General features: G+C 31.4%; 1 protein-coding gene across 3 annotated transcripts in view; it reads left to right on the forward strand.

The window, feature by feature from the left end:
* The window catches only part of LOC139511216 (discoidin domain-containing receptor 2-like), a 159,926-nt gene that overhangs the window by 78,980 nt on the left and 57,019 nt on the right, over positions 1–23,927 (forward strand). For 2 of the 3 annotated variants that reach the window (XR_011661987.1, XM_071297795.1), the window contains exons 5-6: positions 65–159; positions 7,254–7,442. Coding sequence is in view for 1 of the 3 variants with exons in the window: in XM_071297795.1 (XP_071153896.1) it covers positions 7,346–7,442 (97 nt within the window). In the remaining 2 variants the exon portion in view is untranslated. Of the gene's footprint in view, positions 1–64; positions 160–7,186; positions 7,443–23,927 lie in introns of those variants that run through there. The other variant, XR_011661986.1, reaches the window with a different exon arrangement.

Consider the following 23,927-nt stretch of genomic DNA (forward strand, 5'->3'; position numbering starts at 1 on the left):
CTGTTTATATTTATATTAATTCCAAACGCTTTTTTAAGTGATTTTTATCTTTTTTCATTTTAAGATGAAAGTAAAATGACAGAAGCTGCATGATGTAAAAGTTGGTTTGCAGACTTGAATATTCCAAACCTTTTGAATATTTGAATGGTATCTTTTAAGGTAAGTCTTACACAACAATTATCTTAGACTGCTCTGATATCTGGCAAACAATCTCAGACAAAACATGATCGTAAGCTGTTGAATATAAAAAAAGAAGATGTGGTATTGTCAATGAGACAACTACTAAATGTCTAGTTGCAAATATTGTATTCACACCCACAACGAGAAGTTATTTGCAATATATCTATGATCCTGTCCATAATGTTATAGTATGGTATTAGTTTTCTGTTTTGCTTTTTCCAATCATATTGTGTTGTAAAATGATGCCCTTTATGGGTTCTTGATTAGATTAATAAAATTCTTATCTTATCTTATCTATGGTTAATATCTGCAATGTAATTGCACAATTAGAAAAATAGGAAGGATGTGATATGGACATGAGAGGGACGGCACTGGCTGACTCAGGGAGGGCCTGCTCCAGTCTTTCTCTCTATAATCAACCAGAATTTTCCCACACAAGAGGGCCCTCCTGGATCCGCCTATGCTCTAGCAGAGCAGGATCTGTTTACCCTTTTGGAGCACCTGAGATCATCCAAAGTTTTGGTGGGGTTTCATGTTCATTCTTTGTTTTGAATGAATTGTTTTGTTGACTTGTTTGTCTTTCCGGTGTTTTTTATTGATTGCCATGGCCTTGTTAATTTTCTTTTGAATTATGAGTTTTGTATGACACTTAATATTCTCTGCAACATTTTTGTTGGTGACAGAATATTGATGCAAGCAGATAGTTAACGTACTAACACCTATTCAGCAATTGATAACTTTTAAGTTGAGCAAATCAGCCTCCTAAGGGCCTCTTTTTAATAGCCCTTTGTTACATAACAAAGAACAAATCACTTAGTCTTAATAGTTTGCAGAAATCCTATGTAATATCAATCTTGGCTTAGCTATCAACACTTAAGTTTCATTTTTGTTACTTTTCATTTTTCTTTTGTAGAAAATCCATTATTTTTTATTTTTAATAGATACCAATGAGGTATGTTTTTTTATTAGTTTGACCTAGTTTGACCTTTTTTGACAGGTTTCATTTCATATCTTTGTGACAGCTGTATTCTGCATTGTGAAATATATATGTCACCAGATGTCGCCACCAGATCTAACGTAGATGTTACCCAAATATAATGCAGATGTAATTGACCATACATAAGAACTAGGCAAGAATAATAAAACACTTAAACATACTGAACTAAATACTCATTAAGTGGTTTTTTTTCTAAACTGATTATTATTGTTAGCTCACCTGGCCTAAAAGGCCATGTGAGCTTTTCTCATCACTTGGCGTCCGTCGTCGTCGACGTCGTCGTCGTCGTCGTCGTCGTCGTCGTCTGTCGTCGTTAACAATTTTTCAAACATCTTCTCCTCTGAAACTACTGAATGGATTTGGTTAAAACTTAACATGATTGTTCCTTAGTATATCCTGCACAAAATGTGCGCTTCAATTTTTGATACGTCAAAAAACATGGCCGCCGTTACTTAAAATAGAACATAGGGGTCAAATGCAGTTTTTGGCTTATATCTCAAAAACGAAAGCATTTAGAGCAAATCTGACATGGGGTAAAAATGTTCATTAGGTCAAGATCTATCAGCCCTGAAATTTTCAGATGAATCAAACAAACCATTGTTGGGTTGCTGCCACTTAATTGGTAATTTTAAGGAAATTTTGCAGTTTTTGGTCATTATCTTGAATATTATTATAGATAAAGATAAACTGTAAACAGCAAAAAAGATCAGCAAAGTAAGATCTACAAATAAGTTAATATGACCAAAATTGTCAATTGACCCCTTAAGGGGTTATTGTCCTTTAATGACAATTTTTCACAATTTGTTCATCATATTTGCTAACTTTAAAAAATCTTCTCCTCTGAAACTACTGAATGGATTTGGTTAAAACTTAGCATGATTGTTCCTTAGATTATCCTGCACAAAGTGTGTGCTTTGATTTTTGATCCGTCAAAAAACATGGCCGCCGTTACTTAAAATAGAACATAGGGGTCAAGGGCAGTTTTTGGCTTATATCTCAAAAACGAAAGCATTTAGAGCAAATCTGACATGGAGTAAAAATGTTCATTAGGTCAAGATCTATCAGCCCTGAAATTTTCAGATGAATCAAACAAACCATTGTTGGGTTGCTGCCACTTAATTGGTAATTTTAAGGAAATTTTGCAGTTTTTGGTCATTATCTTGAATATTATTATAGATAAAGATAAACTGTAAACAGCAAAAAAGATCAGCAAAGTAAGATCTACAAATAAGTTAATTTGACCAAAATTGTCAATTGACCCCTTAAGGGGTTATTGTCCTTTAATGACAATTTTTCACAATTTGTTCATCATATTTGCTAACTTTAAAAAATCTTCTCCTCTGAAACTACTGAATGGATTTGGTTAAAACTTAGCATGGTTGTTCCTTAGATTATCCTGCACAAAGTGTGTGCTTTGATTTTTGATCCGTCAAAAAACATGGCCGCCGTTACTTAAAATAGAACATAGGGGTCAAATGCAGTTTTTGGCTTATATCTCAAAAACGAAAGCATTAAGAGCAAATCTGACATGGAGTAAAAATGTTCATTAGGTCAATATCTATCAGCCCTGAAATTTTCAGATGAATCAAACATCCAATTGTTGGGTTGCTGCCACTTAATTGGTAATTTTAAGGAAATTTTGCAATTTTTTATTCATTATCTTGAATATTATTATAGATAAAGATAAACTGTAAACAGCAAATATGATCAGCAAAGTAAGATCTACAAATAAGTCAATTTGACCAAAATTGTCAATTGACCTCTTTAGGAGTTATTGCCCTTTAAAGACTTTTTTCACAATTTGTTCACCATGTTGACTTACTTTAAAAAATCTTCTCTTATGAAACTGCTGTATCAATTTCAGCAAAACTTATGCTAAATGAGTTTCAGAGTTTCAGAGTATCTAGTATAAATTTTATATTTCATTTCCTTGTATGTCAAGAAACATAGCTCCTATGGCTAAAATAGAACATAGGAGAAAATGATTTTTTTTTGCTTTTGAAGAAAATAGGACGATTCAAAGAACATTTAAATAAATTGAAAAGCCAAAATAATCATTGATGAGAGATTAAACCAAAAAAATTCAGGTGAGCGATTCAGGCTCTTGAGAGCCTCTTGTTAATATCTTATTGTATTCCTTTTCCACTGATCTAAAAAAATAAAAAAGGAAGATGGTTGGGTGGTACCAAATAGTTTAGGTCCCGCCAAATGTAAATGTGTCTTGTACAAATTCATAGAGCTTTTCAGTTGTTGTTTCAAGCTATCAATTAAGTGTTTTTCTGTAAAGAATCAAAATTTCCCATATTTGCTATAATTTATATTTTCACTATTTTTCAACTCATGAAAATTAGTTGGTTAACATATATATATTTTCAAGTGAAAATGAAACACTTTGGCATGAAATTGATAAAATTCACATGCAGCTGCTCCGTGCACTTTGCATTGTCAAATAAAATTTGTTAGAATCATGTTGGTATCATCCCTAACCATGCCACTACAAATTAATAGGGTATACAGCTTTTACCTGACTGTCATGTTGGTATCATCCCAAACCATGCCACTACAAATTAATAGGGTATACAGCTTTTACCTGACTGTCATGAAATAGCTAATAATGCTGAAAGTGGGGTTCAACTGTAAAAGTTCATTCAATCAATACTTTTTTTTGTCCATAAAAAAAACCAAGTGTATCCATCAATGACACACAATATTGTATTGGTGGCCTTCAGCATTTTTACGCACTTTGGTCGGGTTGTTGTCTCTTTGACACATTCCCCATTTCCAATCTCAATTTTACATACACAGCACAAAAAAAAATCAAATCAAAAGACATTGCATATGTAATAATAGTAGAATCTGTATAGTTTATAAGCTCATTTTGTCACACTTAAAGACCTACAGCATTGAGTGATGAAAACTGGTTTCCTGATGATGGCTCTGGAACCAGTCTTTAAGATTAAAACATCAATAACCTGTATACACATTTTGTAGAGTAAGGATTAAAGGTGTCCTGATAACTGATAACAGTCTGTCAAAGAGAGGAGGTATGAAAAAGACTCATTATTTGCCTCCTTGAACTGCTATTAAAGTAAAAATATTTAATCTTATCAAAATGAGATGAAAGAGGGGCGAAAGATCCCAGAGGAACAGTCAAACTCAGAAATCGAAAACAAACCGACAACGCCTTGGCTAAAAATGAAAAAGACAAACAGACAAATAATAGTACACATGACACAACATAGAAAACTAAAGGCACTGAGCAACCCGAAACCCCACCAAAAACTGGGGGTGATCTCAGGTGCTCTAGAGGGTAAGCAGATCCTGCTCCTGCTGAAAAGTATGTTATAATCAGAAATTCTTCATGGTGATGTCACGGTCACATCATAAACATGTGGAAATTAGCACATTTTTATGCCCCACCTACGATAGTAGAGAGGCATTATGTTTTCTGGTCTGTGCGTCTGTGCATCCGTTCGTCTGTTCGTCCATTCGTCCGTCCGTCTGTCCCGCTCCAGGTTAAAGTTTTTGGTCAAGGTAGTTTTTGATGAAGTCTAAGTCCAATCGACTTCAAACTTAATACACATGTTCCCTTTGATATGATCTTTCTAATTTTAATGCCAAATTAGAGTTTTTACCCCAATTTCACGGTCCACTGAACATGGAAAATGATAGTGCGAGTGGGGCATTCGTGTACTGAGGACACATTCTTGTTTTTGTCAAAATTGAAATTAGTCAAATTATTGCACATTTGTAATTGAAATTGGCAAACACTCTGAATTTGAATTGAAACTTGCATTTACTGATCAACCAATTATATTGTTAATTTTGGATAATAAATAATTCTTTAAAAATATATATTTGTGTAGATTTTCACTTTCGATAACAAATTTCATATTTTCCCTTGTCTTTAGATTCATAGTAAAATATGCAATTACAGCAAAAATTGTTTCTTTGTTTCTAATTTTGCTGGTGTACTTTATATAAAGTTATGAAGCGATCAGTTTGACCTTGTGTTGTCCGTCTGATCTTTTCTAAGGTTACAGTTATACAGTGTAATGAATTAGATTTTACTACATACACTGAAAATGTTACTTCCTTGCATTACAAACAAATACATTTGTACTTCAGAAATAAATCTTGATTTGATTCATGTGAAAGGTCTTCAGTTGAAATTATGATTACACTTGGCAATATTTATATGAAAAAAATATGCAAAGTCGCGAGGCTAATGAAATTTAAATGAGTGTTTTTCAAAGCTTGAGACTTCTAAGCAAGCTTGACCTGCTGTTACATTTTAAATGAACTTTTAAACTCTAAAAGATGGAAAGAGATCTAATAACAGGGTATTTTGAGATTAACAAAAGTTTCATGGTTTATTTCACACATCAAGGGATTCCAAAAAGACTTGTAACATTTGGCATTTTGACCATTGTTGTCACTTGTATTTACTCCACATCACAAGATCAAAAATCTCAATCTAAATCAATACCAGATGTAAACACCCCCTCTTGCATTTCAAATCAGAACAATCTAAGTCACATTTCTATTAATTTCAGATTTTAATTTCTTCTATTTAGACCCCTGCTTGCTTTCTACAAAATCTAATTATTTTGTCAATTATTCAAAATGGCCACCTAGTGTTTCCCATTAGGATTAGTGGGTTATCTCCCCTCCCCAGTAATTAAATTTATCCTCAGCCATTAAAATGTCTTAATTCCTCATTAATAGGAATGTTATCTATGGTATAGTGTTACAGGTATCCCCCATGTGATTATTGTTCCCTTTATAATGAGACAGTTAGATACATGTTGGTGCCAAGGTATGTGTAAAACGTCATAAAAAAGATGTAAAGAAGTTAGGGCTATCTTCCAAGGTCATTGATTTAGTGATAAATATTTGATAGGTGTTATAAGGTCAGATATTATATTTTAGTATCCTTCTTTTCTTTCCTTTTTCTTTTTATCTGGTCAATAACCTTTAACTATGGATTCAGTTATGTTTGTAGATTGAGAAAAAAATCTTATCTCTGTGACTTTGTCAAAGTTTGCAAACAAGCATATAGAACATGGGTACTTCATTGAATATCTAAATTGAACTTAACCTATAAAACTAGAAAAATTGGTACCCCTCGAATTTTAATTGATTCACAGTTATTTTAATTTTTTTATTAGCATTGCTCATCTTACAGTTATGGTGCTATATGTAGAGGTTCCTGGATTCTCCCTAAAATGCTACCTCTAATTGAAACTGAATTTATTGAATCATAAATATGCATTTAAATTCAGGAATAGCTCAAAAACATACACCTTCTCACAGATTTAATAGCCTAACAACAAAACTATATCCTGCCACATCAGTGGTAAAAGTAAAATAGGAAGTCTGGATGGAGAAAATAAAAACTTCAAAACTTGTATTCTGGTATTTAAAGTAAACTCTCAACAATCCTACACACATTTTCAAATCAGATTATTTATTTTTTATGCCACCAATTAAAATTTTATTTTATGATTTTTTTTTTAACAGCTAGTCTTTTATCAATTGTAGCCTTTTTATCTTATCATTTGTTTATAGGTGAAAGAAATTCACAAATCAATTTCTTATCTTTTTTAAATTGGGTCAGAAAAATAGCTCATATTTCGTCCTAATTATGCCAGATTGCACTTGACTATAATAACTCAATAGGTAACTGAAGAGCTTTATCATCTGGCCATACAAACAATTACATGTTTCACAAAATTTATGACCAGTTTTTGGTTATGGTCAATTTGATCTGTAAAGGCCAAACTTGTGAACGGTGTAATCCGCAATTAACTTTTCAACAAAATAATCACATTACTTTTTGTTTCTGATAAATTGAATATGTCAAATACTTCAGAAAGTAAAAAGTAAAATAATTTTACTGGTTTGTAAAGGTTATCTCATAACATCACAAAATTACTTTTGATGACATCTGATTTTGAATACACTACATTGCTACTAATCCATTTCCATCCTGTCTTACCCTAAAGGTAAAATGGACTGATCCACTACTTCACATAATGATTAGTGTACAGCTATTCTATTGTTGCTATTTCAGTGGTAGCCAGTGTGTTGATACTGTTATGAAAGATGTGAGGATTTCTACCAACAGTGCAGAATATTTTAATGGATTTAATGTGAATACATAACATGGAGTTTTTATTCCACCCAGGCAAAATGAAGTGGATATATTTGATTGGAATTATAGTGAGCTGTGGATGGGAGAGAGTTAATTCAGTGGATCTATGTAAGTGATTTATTCATAGACTTCATCCATTTCTCAAGGGATGTTGCAATGTCTTTTACACATGGATGTAAATTTCATTGTTTACCAAGGGTTTGTGTGTATTTTATCAAGCGATTTACCAATGTAATTCAAGTGTAAATTATCTACTATTTTCAGTTCAGTTTACATAGAAATTGTAACTTCTACACAATGGAAGTTGTTTAAAAAAGCCTGTAAAAGGGGATTAAAATCTTGTCTCAAATAACCCATGAAAAAAAGATACTGTAGTACATAAAACTTAAAGTTTTTCTCTGGATTATAATGACTGTGAGTTATATATCACAGGAAATAGACTGACCTTTACAATTTATGACAGTAATAAATTGATATAATTTTATATGAATATGATATTTTTTCTCATGAGATTTACTCAATTCATAATTATTACTCAACCTTTAATCATAATTTAACTGTTCACTGTGTAAATGAAAAACAAATTTCTTTGTTTCTATCATATAGATTATGGTGTTTTTGCAAGATTCTGTCAAAAAATATTATAGACTGTAAAGTCCTTTTTATTAGCAATTTATTTATTTTGTGACAAAGAATATCTAAAATATTAAAAATTAAATTGAAAAAAGAATTTAAAAAAAGGAAACATTAGAAATGTTCTCATGAAAGAATGAATACCATATTTTTTAATAAAATTTTGAAATTTAAATAGAGAATCAACACATAGATAATACATAATTGTTCAAATGTTGACAGCATTAATTTCAAATTCCTCGAAAAAATTTCAAATTCATGAAACTTTTCATCATGTTACTAAACACGTCTGAAATATTTTTAATGAGCACCAAAGTATACAAATGATTTATGAAACAGAATTTGTCAGAGGGCTTGAGGATATATTATTTTTTCTTAATTTTAAGAAAAATAACTCATGTTTCATACTAATCTGACACCAAAATATTTGTACAGGAAGATGGATTTTCTTTACAAAATTTTGATTTATTGCTGCAAAAATTTGTCAAGAAAAATTACATAATATAACTGCATTATCATAACGCAAAAAAAATAAGAAAAGAAAATAAATGACTTGGAAAATCGTAATAATTTTTTGTGCAATTTAAAAGCTATAAATGTTCATCAAAATAATTAATTTTGTCCTTAAAAGTTATTTTAGTTATCAATAATAAATTTTGTACCATGTGTAATTTAAGGTTGGTAGCATGTATTTATCGAAGCATAAGATACATGTACAATCTGGAAAATTTACAAATTATGAGAGCCATAAATTTCATTTGAGAAAAAAATACAGAAGAAAAAAAGAATCCTTTGAATAACACTGTATTTCATGGTACTTGATTAATTAAAAAAATAAATAAAAATAGGAGTCAATAGAAATACACTGTAACATGATGTCCTCAACTCTAGCGTTCAAATGATTTCCCGAAAGGTTTTACAAAATTGAAAATTGAATTTACTCTATATACATGTATAAAAAAAGGATCTAGAAAAAATTATTATGAAATTTTTTAAGATCCAGTATCATAATAATTTTTTAAATCTTCCCAATTGATTTTATTGTCCAGTATATGATTAGAGGTAAAGAAAATGACGCTATCGTGAGATTAATATGATAAAATTTGTACTTATTCGGACATTATCTTAGGGAGTTTACAGATGATACAGTTATCAGAAATGGACAATGTGTCGTCAAACCCTGGGGCAAGCTAGGGACACTTCATTATAACATCTTCAACCTTTGTTGACAATTCTTTTTACCTGACCATCTGACCATAAATTGACCATTGTCCAGCTATAATGACTGTTACGATGTTTATATGTATATAAGATATAGTCTGATGTTTACATTATTATAATCAGCGGAATTGAACTTCATTTAACCAATTTATTAAGTATACAGTTTGAATAAATCATTATGAATTTTAAATCGGTAAATTAGAGGCTACTTTGTAGAGTAAATTGAAAGATCAAGGTCTTTATTGGTTTTATAACACTATGTAAATTATCCTTAGTTTGACATGTGTAAAAAGAAAAACACAGGTGTACACTGTAATTTTAGGTCTTGAAATGTTTGTCTGTTAAACATGGGAAAGGACTTTCTATTCAAATATCATAAATTAATACAATTAAAATGTTTTGACGCCCTGAAATCTTTTGGAAGTGTTACAGTTTAAAAACATTTTAATTTGTTAAATTTTTATTTTCAAATTACTTGTGAAAACCCTTGAAAATCATTCATGGAAAAAGTACACTGTTTTATATAAAGTTTGAATACTGCTACTCAAAGTGCATTTGTAAAGGTTTCAACTGTTCTTCCTAGACAAAAGTATCTACTTTCATTATTTAGTTGTGGTCAACAATTCTAAAATTTACCAATAACAAGATTTTTGTCTGACAGTTGAGGGGATTAGAAAAACAGTTTAATGTTGTTTATAAAAAGACCAGGGAGACCGTATTGACAGTTAAACACTCACAGTACAGGTCACATGTGAAATTAATGTCCATATTTGTGCGTTAAATGTCATCAAGTCCGATAAAATGAAAATGAAATATGACCAATACAACTTTAATACCATAAAAATTGTGAAATTTAAAATTTTATTGGTTGATAATTCAAATTTTAATGTGAAGTTTTTGCAAATCAGTATGTTTAACATTCAGCCCTCTGCAATCTTAATATGCAAAAAACATAAACTTTAACAATTTATGCATTTTCATTTGCAAGTCGAAGAAAAATGATATTAAAATTCTGTCATGCTTTTTCAGCAATGTTATTGAATTTCATAAAATTGAATGCAAAATACTTCATTTAGAGACACACAATAAAATGTGACTACCTTTACTAATTTACCTAACTCCATCGAAAGGAAATATGCATCTATAAAAGTGCACCATCCCCACAATGCGTCGTAAATTTCACTGTACTCATTTAATTTAAATCTAAATTTTTTACATATTGATTAAAGCAGCTATTTGAAAGGTTCATTTCATCAAGAAATAAATCGGATTTCTTGTTTTTGTTTCGATTCAAAACATTTCTACATTCTTAGAATAACTTCATCTGTTAAGATGTTAGGAAATCGATAGAACTTCCAATAGATCTAAATTGATTGTTATTAGGAGAAAAGAAGATCCTATTTTCTCTGTACACAGAAGTCGTGAAAGCTGTTTGTATATGTTATTACGAACAAATGTAGCTTAGAATTATAACAAGAAATGAATGGTCAAGCCAGGGAAATATTATTGATGAAAAATCATCTGCCTGTCTTACTTAGTCTTGATAAGGGGGGATAATCACTTATGTTTATCTTCTCCGTGATTAAGACGTCGGGCTCGGGAGATAAAAGGAATTGTGACCATACTCCACCATGATGGATTGTCTGTTCCAGTTATCGGTGGAGTTGAGAACAAGAGTATTAATGATCGAAAAAGTTAATTTGAACTTTGTCTGATAAAGTCATTGCACTGTTATAAAGCAACCAACATTTTTGAAATAAATTATGTCTTGCTAAAGTTCTAATAAAAAACATGATTTGCTTTGTAATAAAAGTGATGTTTAAGAAATGCGACTTCGTTTTTATTGAAAACTATAAAAAGAGCAATAAAATCAAATTTTAAATTAAAATAAAATTCATGTTCTTGTATGGCCTCATGTATGGATAAAGAATGAGTTTGCCCTTGAATAAAGTTGGGGAAATTTGTATGTCTGAGAAAACATTAACCTATATACAAATGTAGATAAATGGTATGTGCCTATAAGAAATATCTATAGAGTTTTCCTCATAGAAATAATTTGTATTTTGTCTGGCGATGATAGCATTGTTGTATTGAATAACACTCTGAGTCAATATTTACTGTCTAATCATCACTATATTGTACAGACGGACATGTAGATAGATAGCTAATAACACATCTATATTTGACATTACTGTTGTGGTATATACTCAGACAACACTTTCACTAAAATACCTAATTAACAAATTAAATTTGCTATAAAGATTTTATTTAATATTTATTAGAATGGCACATAAGTGTAATTAAATAATTGTTTGAAATTATGTACATGTTTATTCATGTATACATAAAAAATATTGAAATGAAATTTCAATCTTATTTTAAAAATATGAGTAGTTGAAATAAAATTTGACAGGCAAAAATATCATCCATCATTCTGAACTGTGTGACTGACACATTTAAGTCGGTAAATTGCCACTTTTGACATTAAATATCATTTAAACATAAATAAATAAATTTGTAGGTCTTGTTTCATTGGCCTAAAAGTACAGATCCCGAAATTAATTACATGTACATATTCCAAAATTAAATTTATATTTTGACTGATGTGAATAAACAAATTCGTTTTCTTTGGATTCTCTCCATTATTCTAACACCCTGGAGGTACAATTGTACCAATTTTCATTAAATAGGTGAGGTGACATAGAATACTAGTAATTTTGTGGTTTTGATAAAATCTGCATCAACGCCTAGAAAAAAATATGTGTTTTGTTGAACACGCAAAAGCATTGTTTGCTATAGTCATAAACTCCATAAAAATTTATTCACTCAACAAATAATAAAATTCAAAGTAATAAAAAGATGTTACACTTCTTTTTTACACATAAATATGTGCATGTTATGATGTATGCTAAAATTTGAAATGGAAAAGATAAAATATTGTTTAGAATCTAAAGGGATTTAAATTTACTTTTTTTTCTAAACTACAAATGAAGAATGGTTGTTGATTTTATCTGGACAAGGGTGGATACTTTCTAATGGAACCTATTTAATTCAGACAAGTCAGTTTCTATATTTTTTCTGTACTGTATTGCCCTTTTATCTAACTTTTCATATATTACTTACCAAGATATTATTGTTTGTTTGGATAAGTGAGGAGTGCCACTGTGCTAATTCATGTCCAGTTTATTTTTGAAGTGAATGCCATTTTCTACAAAGTTAATTTCTGTATTTGTAAATCTAGTGTAATATACATGTACATGCAGATTCCAATATAGACAGTTTTCAACTGATGGGGAAGGATCCAGTTTGTAGAATAAATATAGTCCCTTATGCTTTAAAGATAGATAGATCAGAGTTATGCTGAATTGTCATCAAAAGTTGTGAGGGAATTCTATTGTACAATCAGAGTGAAAAGGATGGAAACAAATAGATGATCTACTTCATTGAGATGTACCTGATCCCACCAAACAACCATGACAAAAGAGTAAAATACTGCACTGATTCCACCAAATTACCATGACAAAAGAATAAAATACTGCCCTGATCCTACAACAACCATGACAAAAGAGTTAATACTGCCCTGATCACACCAAACAACCATGACAAAAGAGTAAAATACTGCCCTGATCACACCAAACATCCATGACAAAAGAATAAAATACTGCCCTGATCACACCAAACATCCATGACAAAAGAGTAAAATACTACCCTGATCACACCAAACATCCATGACAAAAGAGTAAAATACTGCCCTGATCACACCAAACATCCATGACAAAAGAATAAAATACTGCCCTGATCCCACAACAACCATGACAAAAGAGTTAATACTGCCCTGATCCCACAACAACCATGACAAAAGAGTAAAATACTGCCCTGATCCCACAACAACCATGACAAAAGAGTTAATACTGCCCTGATCACACCAAACATCCATGACAAAAGAGTAAAATACTGCCCTGATCACACCAAACATCCATGACAAAAGAGTAAAATACTGCATTGATCACACCAAACATCCATGACAAAAGAGTAAAATACTACCCTGATCACACCAAACATCCATGACAAAAAAGTAAAATACTGCCCTGATCACACCAAACATCCATGACAAAAGAATAAAATACTGCCCTGATCCCACAACAACCATGACAAAAGAGTTAATACTGCCCTGATCCCACCAAACATCCATGACAAAAGAATAAAATACTGCCCTGATCACACCAAACATCCATGACAAAAGAGTAAAATACTGCCCTGATCCCACCACACAACCATGACAAAAGAGTTAATACTGCCCTGATCCCACCAAACATCCATGACAAAAGAGTAAAATACTGCCCTGATCCCACAACAACCATGACAAAAGAGTTAATACTGCCCTGATCCCACCAAACATCCATGACAAAAGAATAAAATACTGCCCTGATCCCACCAAACATCCATGACAAAAGAGTAAAATACTGCCCTGATCCCACCAAACATCCATGACAAAAGAGTAAAATACTGCCCTGATCACACCAAACATCCATGACAAAAGAATAAAATACTGCCCTGATCCCACAACAACCATGACAAAAGAGTTAATACTGCCCTGATCCCACAACAACCATGACAAAAGAGTTAATACTGCCCTGATCCCACAACAACCATGACAAAAGAGTAAAATACTGCCCTGATCCCACAACAACCATGACAAAAGAGTTAATACTGCCCTGATCACACCAAACATCCATGACAAAAGAGTAAAATACTGCCCTGATCACACCAAACATCCATGACAAAAGAGTAAAATACTGCCCTGATCCCACAACAACCATGACAAAAGAGTTAATACCACAACAACCATGACAAAAGAGTTAATACTGCCCTGATCACACCAAACATCCATGACAAAAGAGTAAAATACTGTCCTGATCACACCACACAACCATGACATAACTAAATATTTGAACATTGTGTACTGCCCTGATCCCACCAACAACCATGACAAAAGAGTTAATACTGCCCTGATCACACCAAACATCCATGACAAAAGAGTAAAATACTGCCCTGATCCCACCACACAACCATGACATAACTAAATATTTGAACATTGTGTACTGCCCTGATCCCACCACACAACCATGACATAACTAAATATTTGAACATTGTGTACTGTCCTGATCCCACCACACAACCATGACATAACTAAATATTTGAACATTGTGTACTGCCCTGATCCCACCAAAACCATGCAAAAAGAGTGAATAGCTGAACATAATATACATGTAGCATACTGAATGTGTGAGATGTTTATTTTACTTCTTGAGGAGTGTAGTTGATCTAACCCATGTCAAGTTTATTTATCTAACAAATCTGCCTGAGGGTTCAGCTTCCTTTAGAGAAAGTAATTTTGTACATAGACAGGGGGTAACATTCAGTTTATTGATCGAAGGATACATGCAACATAATTCCAACAGTGAGAGCTATATTAATCTGATGGTGGGTCAGGATCAAATTTCTGCAAGTTCTAATTCTGTCTATTTCACTGTGATGATGGTATTGGGATAAGTGCTGGTTTGTCCATAAGAGACATGGTGATCCGAAAAATGATGGAATTCTTTTAGAGAAAAGATAATGTTAAAGTTGTTATGTCTTGTTTCTGTTGTAATCTCTCATAACTAGTTTGCTTACAGTGTACATGTCAGCACTTTAGTTTTGAGTGCTGAAATTCAGAAAAATTGTACAAGTTGAAATGAAGTTCAAGATTTATTTTTAGTAATATGATGATTTACAGTATTGTAAATAAGAAAACACATCATTTCATTTCCAATAATCATAATTGGACTTGCAATGTTTACTAATAATTTTTTTTCTGGAAATAAATTCTAAACAAACATGGAAAGCCAGAAGCCATTTTCATGATCATATTCCTTTACATTCAGCATACATTATCACTATAAAAGTGTATTTCAAGGTTGTTGTAAATGATATAATACAGGGTGGTAAATGGAACAGCAAACCAATGAAAAAACATTATGTCTTTAACCACCACAGTGTTTAGATTCCTGACTTGGGACAGGCTCATAAACCAATTATTTATTATATAGTATTTATTGTATGTGTACTTCCTCAGAAAATTCACATACATAAAAACCTAAGTGAATGAGTTCAATTTTGTTGTTTATAAAGCTGGAATGTAAACCAGATTTTCTACTGAGACTATGTTTACAGTGCCATGTGTTTAATTAGAGTTTCTTTCATATAATGTAATGTCATATATATACAAAAAACTTTTATTGGACAGAGAAAATAATTTTATTACAATTATTAAATGAGGTATGTGTGCAAAGCCTGTATCATGTGGTTTGTACATTGAATGTCTTTGCTTTTTATTTTGAGTAAATCAGCAGCAGTTCAGAAATCATTCAAGTCTCTCTCTTGGCATCATTCCTAGTTCCAACTTTAAAATGATCAAGAAGTAGTTTTAAACTATCAAACTACCATATTTAAATATTTCTATATAACAGGGAAAATCTAACATCATCTCTTTGAAAGGTTTACCTCCCCTTATTTGAACAAATTTAAACCAATTGACCTCAAATGGAGGCTGACTATGACTGTGCTCATAACAGATGTGAAGTACAAATTCTACCAAGTAAAGTATTTAATATGTTTTCTTTTCCAGGAGAAACATATCACTCTCTGTAAATGTTATCATAACAGTGGTTAAATATAAATTATTGTTGAGTCATTGATTTGTAGTAATTTTTGTAATGATGAAAGTAGCTGGCTATCCCATTAAAGGATATGATAAATATAGCGCTTGTAAATCATCTGTAACAAAGGTTTTAATAACACCCCTAGTCAACTTTTTCAAGCTGTTAGAATGATCATTATGCACTAATAACACTTTGCCTACACTTGAGGAACTGTCATCGCTAAGGTACAGTCCAGGTCATGCTTCAGTTGTCCCCCTTTCATCCGCTCAGTGAGGGAAGATCTGCTAAACTCATTACAGAAAGTAGGTCTCATTGCTTGGAATAAAGCATAAATGTGGAAAAGTTGATTGCATTTTGATTTCTTGTGATATGGTTAAAGACCTTTGCTTTAATATGATTTGATGTCGGCTTAAAACTTTCTTTCATAAGTGCAAAACTGTAAGAGCTATTTTTTATTGGAATTGTTTGTGGTGCTTTATTGTGTTGATAAAGATGTTACGTAATTTCTCTCTCTGCTCTGTTGTAAGCCAGAAGATGTGCATTCATTAGATTACAAAAAAATAGAATTGTACAGATAACTTGAATAAACTTTGTATACATATAAAAGGAGCTTAAAGAAACTGTGTATACATATAAAATGAATGTATCAGATGTTTGTTTGTGTGTAATTATGCCATTACGAAACGTTTAAGTTTTAGACCTTTTGGTACAAACTACAATTTATATTCAGGCTTGTATGCACATCTGCAGAATAGTTGGGCGATAATAAAGAGATCAGTGTGACATAAGTCTATTAGGCAAATGTGAGGTGCTATTGAACTTGCCGATAGTTTGTTCATACAAACACTCATTATTACGTTAAATAAAAATAGTTTGCTGCAGGAGGTTATAAATCCTGCACATATTTGCATTTAAAAAAACATGCAAATATAAACATGTGATTTTGCTTCAGGGGTATACAATCTACATAGTGTATTACTCACTTCTATAAACCAAACCATATTTATATAATTGAGAAGTTTACAGAATACATTAAGCAAACTTTTCTTTTACACTGAAATTTAAGTCAGTATTTATTTGTCTGAGCAAAAATGTAAAAAATGTAACTTTTCTCATTAAATAACAAATGTATTTTTGATTATAGCTTACTAGAAAACTTGATGGTCCCCTACTCAGTGTCGGACAAAAGGGAAAAAATATTAAATGTCATTTATAAATCCATATCTGTCTCACCCTGATGACATAATTGTCCCTATATCAAATTTGTCTTTTGTTGTGAGTGGCTCAGAATTAAAGTTTCCTTCATTCTATCACTTACAGTTATAGAAATATAGAGAATATATCTATCACACAGCGGTATATTACTTTGACGTTACACGTTACCGATATTAATAAGAAATGTGAACAAAGAAGTGAAGTGGATAGAAATGTTGTCTAAAGAGGGCCTAACATCAAAAGCTATCGTAGACGAGTAGTTCTAAATGATAAAGATGGGGTTTAATAAATCTTCTCTAAAATACTGTTGACTCGTCAAAGTCGTATCTAATATTGAAGCAAGATAATCGTAAAATCTGTACATTGATCCCCAATAGACATGGTAGTTGTCATCGAATCATTAAAAAGGGTTGGATCTATTGGTAAATTTGGCAGGTAGATCACCTACACTGACTTTGTAACAGAAAGCCGATATTGACAAGTTAATCCCGCTATTATGGCCAGGGATTAAGGACAAGATATACGAATCCTTGGTTTGTTTTCTTGGTCAGCTGTTCCTATAATAGGATTGTACTGTTAGAATCATGTATATTTCTCACCTGTATATTGTTTTACCTGTTAGGTAAATAATAACAGGTATTTTCATTATCAATATGCCATTCATAAATTAATCTTTTGGTCTTGTTCAAGTCTTGATGGATATCATGGTAAAGGTTGTAAAAGATTAACCAAGAGAGTTTTAGACGCCACCTGACAAAAAACAGACGGGTTTTTGATGTTTTTCAAACACCTATGGCGTGGTGTTTACAATTTTGAGTTGTCATTTACAATGAAGGTATTACTTTAAGGAAAAACATGTACCAATTCAATTACATGCATATTGCTTGCATTTAAAATTTAATAGCAGATTTACGTCCAAGACACTGACTCTGTGAAAGGGAATTTCAGAATTAGATGATTTAATAATGTCTTCATACAGTAATAAAATTTGCGTAGTTTATTTTATGAAATTAAATATGATAAATATTATGTTGTTAAAATACTGCACACATTGTTTGGTTGATGTGGTCTTTGACTCTTCTCTCAAAAAAATTAGAAGAAAAAAATGCCATATTCAACTTACAAACCAGTTGTAGTTTTAAAAATTTTTGTGAAAAGGAGCTGCAGTTTTAGGTATTTTTTAAATGAGGCAAAATTGGTTTTCAATCTCTTGAAACCTTTACAGTTTGCGACTATTGTAATATTGTAAAATTTAAGATGACTTGACAAACATTTGTTGAAAGACTCTCTATTGACAAGCGGAAGGGGCATTGTTAGTCCACCACCAGTGGTCAATTGATTCAAGTTTATTCAGGTGGACCTGGCGTCGGTCAATTTTGTTTACCTGTTTACAGAAAATGTTTTGTTTGATTAAAAAAAAAGTATGATGGGTTCAATCAAAAACTTAAAGTTGAAGGAGGACAGACAAATATTTTTAAAATTCCAAAGAAAAATTTGTTCTTTGAGTTCATCATGATGGCTTTATAATAGATAGTTTATATAATAACCACTCACAAATTTAAATATTACAAGCAAGCGTTAAAACCTGCCTGGTTCTTTATACTGAGATCTTCATAGGGCACTTATGATGTGCATCCTTCAAAGTTCAATACAATCCATAATATTTAGAATGAATTCTAATACAAATAAAACATATATAGGTCTTCTTTATACTCTGAGCACACATTAATAATTCCCAATGTCATCATGACTCTTCACTTGGATATTTATTCAGTAAATATTTCACTAATTTTAATGAAGTACAATGGAATGGTATAAATTATGCATCAATAGGATCAAAGATTGGTTTTATGGAAATTTTATATCTTGTCAAAATGGATCCTAATTGAACATGACAGAAAGACACACACCAGATTTGAGCTGACCATGTGTCCATGTTTGTTAAAGCCATAGTAGTGCATAATGGCATTACTACTCAGCCGAAGAACTTCTCCATAGAAGCCTTTGTTTAGTAGTAGAAGTGGAAATCAAGTTATATTGGTAAAGATTGTAGTACCATACAAATTCTCACTGGGAGCCATTATTTCAATAGCAGATGACAGAGTCTCTCACTGGAAACCACTACAAGTAGTACCAAAAATCCTCACTGGAAGGCATTATTAAATAGCAGACATCAGAAAACAGGCAGTACCAGAGTTTTCAACTGGATGCTACTGTTCATAAGCAATTGACAGGTAGTACCAGAGTTTATCACCCAGGAGGCCATTGTTTATTAGCAGACGACAGGTAGTACCAGACTGCAGAGTTTCTCACTGGAGGACATTATTCAATAGCAGACGACAGGTTCAGTTGAGCAGAAGATGCAATAAAAATGAATAAACAATGAAACTAATAATAATTGGTGCACTTAATCAGTCTAAATGGATCTCTGTGATGAGTTGGTACATTTATCTGCCTGATAACCATACATATTTATAAACTTTGTTTATCTGAGCCTGATACAAATTACTAATCTCTTTATATTTGCATTATAAAGATTTACAGAGGCAGACTACAGAATAGTTAATGTTCTGATGAATACATGTTTATTTCAATTTAGACTATTGATAATAGTAGACATAGACTTGATATGTATAAATTATCAAAAAATAAATACAGCTTCAACTTGAATATTTCAGTTTCATTTTGAGCATTCAGCTATTTACTTAGAATTTTAAATAAACTGTCAAAGCAATAATTTCTCTGAATTTTATTAAATATTTTTTTTTTTACAAGCGTCATATAAACTCCAATTAGATATTCACTTCTTGTTTTGATATCACATTTCTACCATCAACATCTTATAAATGGTCAGCTGACAGCCTGTCTCCACGGTGACCTAAGTTTAAGTCACATCCATATTTACATTTTGATGACTATCACTGTTTATGTTGAGGACACTGATATTGAAGTCTACTTTACTGGATGTTTTCTCTAAAGAATTAAAGAAAATAATATCCCATGGCTTAGAATGGCAAGTCATTGAGATTAATTTAATGTTTAAATGACAGTATGTTATGATGGATGAGATCTAAATCAATCTATGCCACACTATTTGTATAATAATGTTCAAATAGGTCAAGGTCAACAAAAAGTCATAAATTTATGAATTTAATTACAATAAGTTATTAATTTGTACATGTATAAAATGTTTGAAACAGCACAGCACTTGATAATAGATTATTAGTGTTACTTCTAATATTATGTGAAGGGGGATGTGGAAGACGGCTTAAGGTTACATTTTATCATGAAATAGGCCTCTGTTTTGTGAGTCACTTAAAGTGGTCCTTTTTAAAATTCCCTGGTTAAGTCATTGAATGAGTGAATTTCAGAGTTATACACATATTGTACTACATGGTTTATAGATATCTTGGTTGGTATTAAATGTGTTGTTGGGTTTCTTTTTAACTTGCTTACATCGTCTGGATTTTATTTTTCTTCAGTTATTTTAAAATGATTATTCTTTTACACTATGTATGTACCAAAAAAGGATAATTATAAAAAAGATATTTATATTATGTCGACAGCTGGAGACTCACTAAGGAGTGACCCGGGCCGCCCTCCCCTCCATAATGATAATAAAGGACAATTTCTGTCCACTTTGATAGGAAGGTTGTAAGATGTCTCATCCTTCAGTTTCCACAATTATATTGATAATGATTTTATCTACTTCAATTTCTCTTCAATTTTCTCACTCATTGTCCACCAATGTCTGACGACATAAAATCCAATCTTTCTGTAATAAAGTTATTATTTCTCCTGGTAACTCAAATTAGAAATAGAGATTTTTTATATTAACAGTTATTGAATGTCAAAAGGTTATCAATGTTGGCAGTTTATTTGTTGCCATGGAAATGAAAATTGACACATGGCGGTCAGCAATAGTGTTTGACCATTCCCCTGGACAGTCCAACAAAAATCAATTTGTGATGATATGTGGTGTTAGGTGACAGTTTTTTCATGACAGAGCTATAATTATAACTAAATAATAGATTTTCTTAGTAAACACCAGCTTCATATTTCAATGTCCATACAGACAGTTTGACTTGATAATGTGTTTTTTTACAGTGCACAGTCTGCTACACAGACCTCTATGTCTTGCTATTCTTGAGTTTTCGTCCGTCCGTGTCTTGTATTCAGTGTGGAATAAGCTAGTATTATCTAAGTATAAACTTTCAATTGGATATATTACTGTTTTCAATTATTATCTTTAAAAAGTTATAACTGTGTAGTTAGAGTTGCAAATTTTACTAATTGTATATCAACAGGTTTTTTTTTTCCTTGTCCTATTAGAACTCCCTGAAATCTGATTTTTTGAGGCCCAAAAAAATCCTTTTCTGTTTAACCCCTAAACAAAAAAATCCAAACAACTTCAATCTGACTAATATTGGACACATTTGTATGAAATTATTCACCTTAAATAAATCTTAAGGTTATCAGTAATTGAAGTCAACTTTGTTGTAACAAAACAATTACGTTTATGTAATCCGAATATTACAATTTGAAAATCATTAATAAATGATATTTACAATATACAGCGGGACACTTTACAGGTTTAAGATTAACAAGTGCTTAAGTGACAAACAAATTCATTTTTAACCTGAAAATTTGATAAAACACACACAGAACCTGGGAAACCAGACACAAGTCTGAATAGAGGGGAGCTAAATTACAAGTTTATCAGCTTGTGGAGACAAAAACTGATGAGTTTTAACCTTATAGTTCACAACTACTGGTGCCACCAATATCTCTTGACAAACAATAGTTATCTAATCTCCCTTACACCTGATGACCACTGGTCACTGTCCACACTGACCATTAAGATAGTGGTCAAGCTGACCATCATCTTAACCAGTTATTATCATGTATTGACTTTTCTTGGCTTGTTCTAGGTCAAGTATGTTTGAAAATATTATTGTTTCCTTCAAATGTTGACCTCTGATGTTACACTACTAGTAAATATCACTAAGTGGGTTCTGTTTGCTTTAACAAGTAGTTTTATCAGCCATTGATACAGTTCTGTGATATATGTATGGCATGATACTGTTGTACAAGCTGTACAATGTTACACATACAGTAACTGCATCTCTTGTTGTTGCAGGTAGACCTCCCTCCATGCAAATAGGTCACATTTATTAAGGGTCATTGAAAGTACACTAAAATTGTGTTGCATTTACTGATATATCAGTTGGCAATATTTGTCATTTTTTTTCCCAATGTCTTCCCCCTTTTCTTAGATTTATCAATCTTCTACTTTTCAAAGCTCTCTTTCAAATTCAAACTCTTATGAATTATTGAAAAGGGGAAACACATAAAGTAAGAGATGTGAGATGTTTTGTTATTAATTAAAGATGTAGAAAAGGTGGTGAAGTCTTTAGTAATGAAATAATTGTTCATCTGGAAAAAAGATAGAAAAAATATTCAGATATATATGCTCTTCAAGCTATTGTTAATATAAACCTACTTGTATTTTACTATCAAAAATGTGTGAAAAAAACTTTATGAGAAGATTGTATCTAAACATAAAGTATGATAGTTATGTGTGAAGTTTAACACTATAAAAAGTGAAAAGGTAAACAGTACTATACTTTTTGTTTTATATCTAACCACTTGTTGTGTAAGTACATAAAAGTCCTAATTTGTCAAATTTGACTTTTAAGTAGCAGGTATACTTTACAAACGAAAAAGTACCGACTTCGTGTCTACAAATAGAGGTGTATTTCAGTCTAACTGTTATTGCATGTATCATTTGTCCAATGAACTTGAAGTTGGTTTATTGTATGCATAAAATTTTATTTTAAGACTGAAGGAGTTTAAAATGAATTAATGCAAAAGGCGTCTCCTTTTGAAAATTTAAAAAAAGTTTTGTTTGAAAAAAAATGTTTTGACAAATTGTCCAAATTCATGGAAGACAAAGCAAAGTGAGAGGCGTCTTGTCTCGTCTGGTGACACGAACAGTGTCTTTCCTATCAATTTTAATTTTAAATTTATATGATGACTTTTGCAGAAGAAGGTGTTCAAAATTTGTTTTCTTAGTGTACAAAGTGATATATTTGTAGTATTTTATAATACACAAGTGATATATAATCTAAAGTATGCAAATTTATGTAAATTTATTTGTGAGTGTTAGATCAGCAGCCAAATGAAATCTACATAAAGCGTGTTAGGAATCAAATCAGGCTTTAAACACTTCTACTAAGTTCTAGTTTGTTGAGTGACAAACATGACAAAGAGAAAAAGTTATGAATCATAGTTTTGACAGTTTATACTCTTTTTCTAATACTTTGGTTCATCTCAAATCCCATACCGTTATTGATTCTGTTTGCCTATAACACTTTATACTAAGTTGTATTAGTACCTAGAGTAAATTGTTCATGTTTTCCACACAATTTCTCCTTATTGTATTTGGAAGAATAAAAGTTGTTTAAAACTGTCAAATAATTGTTTGGAAATGACTTATATATGAAAGACAGAATTATAGTTTTATTGCATGACTAGTAAAAACTTTCAGGAGTGGTACAAAAAGCAACTGGGAGATACAATCAGAAATTAATTCATACGTTTGAATGGTTTTAAAATGAAAACATTGATCGACTACATTATGTCAGGAGAGAATGTTATATACACAGCCTAGTTATTTAAAGCATATTCATTAATGTGTGTTTATAAAGTTTGTTTGCATATTTGAATAAACAAACAAGCATGTCTGATTACAGACTGCAATATGTTGTTAACAATGTATATCTGTCTGAAATCTAGCTTTTATTCGTTTCTTTTGCAT

This window comes from Mytilus edulis, chromosome 2, assembly GCF_963676685.1.
Source record: "Mytilus edulis chromosome 2, xbMytEdul2.2, whole genome shotgun sequence".
NCBI lineage: Eukaryota > Metazoa > Mollusca > Bivalvia > Mytilida > Mytilidae > Mytilus > Mytilus edulis.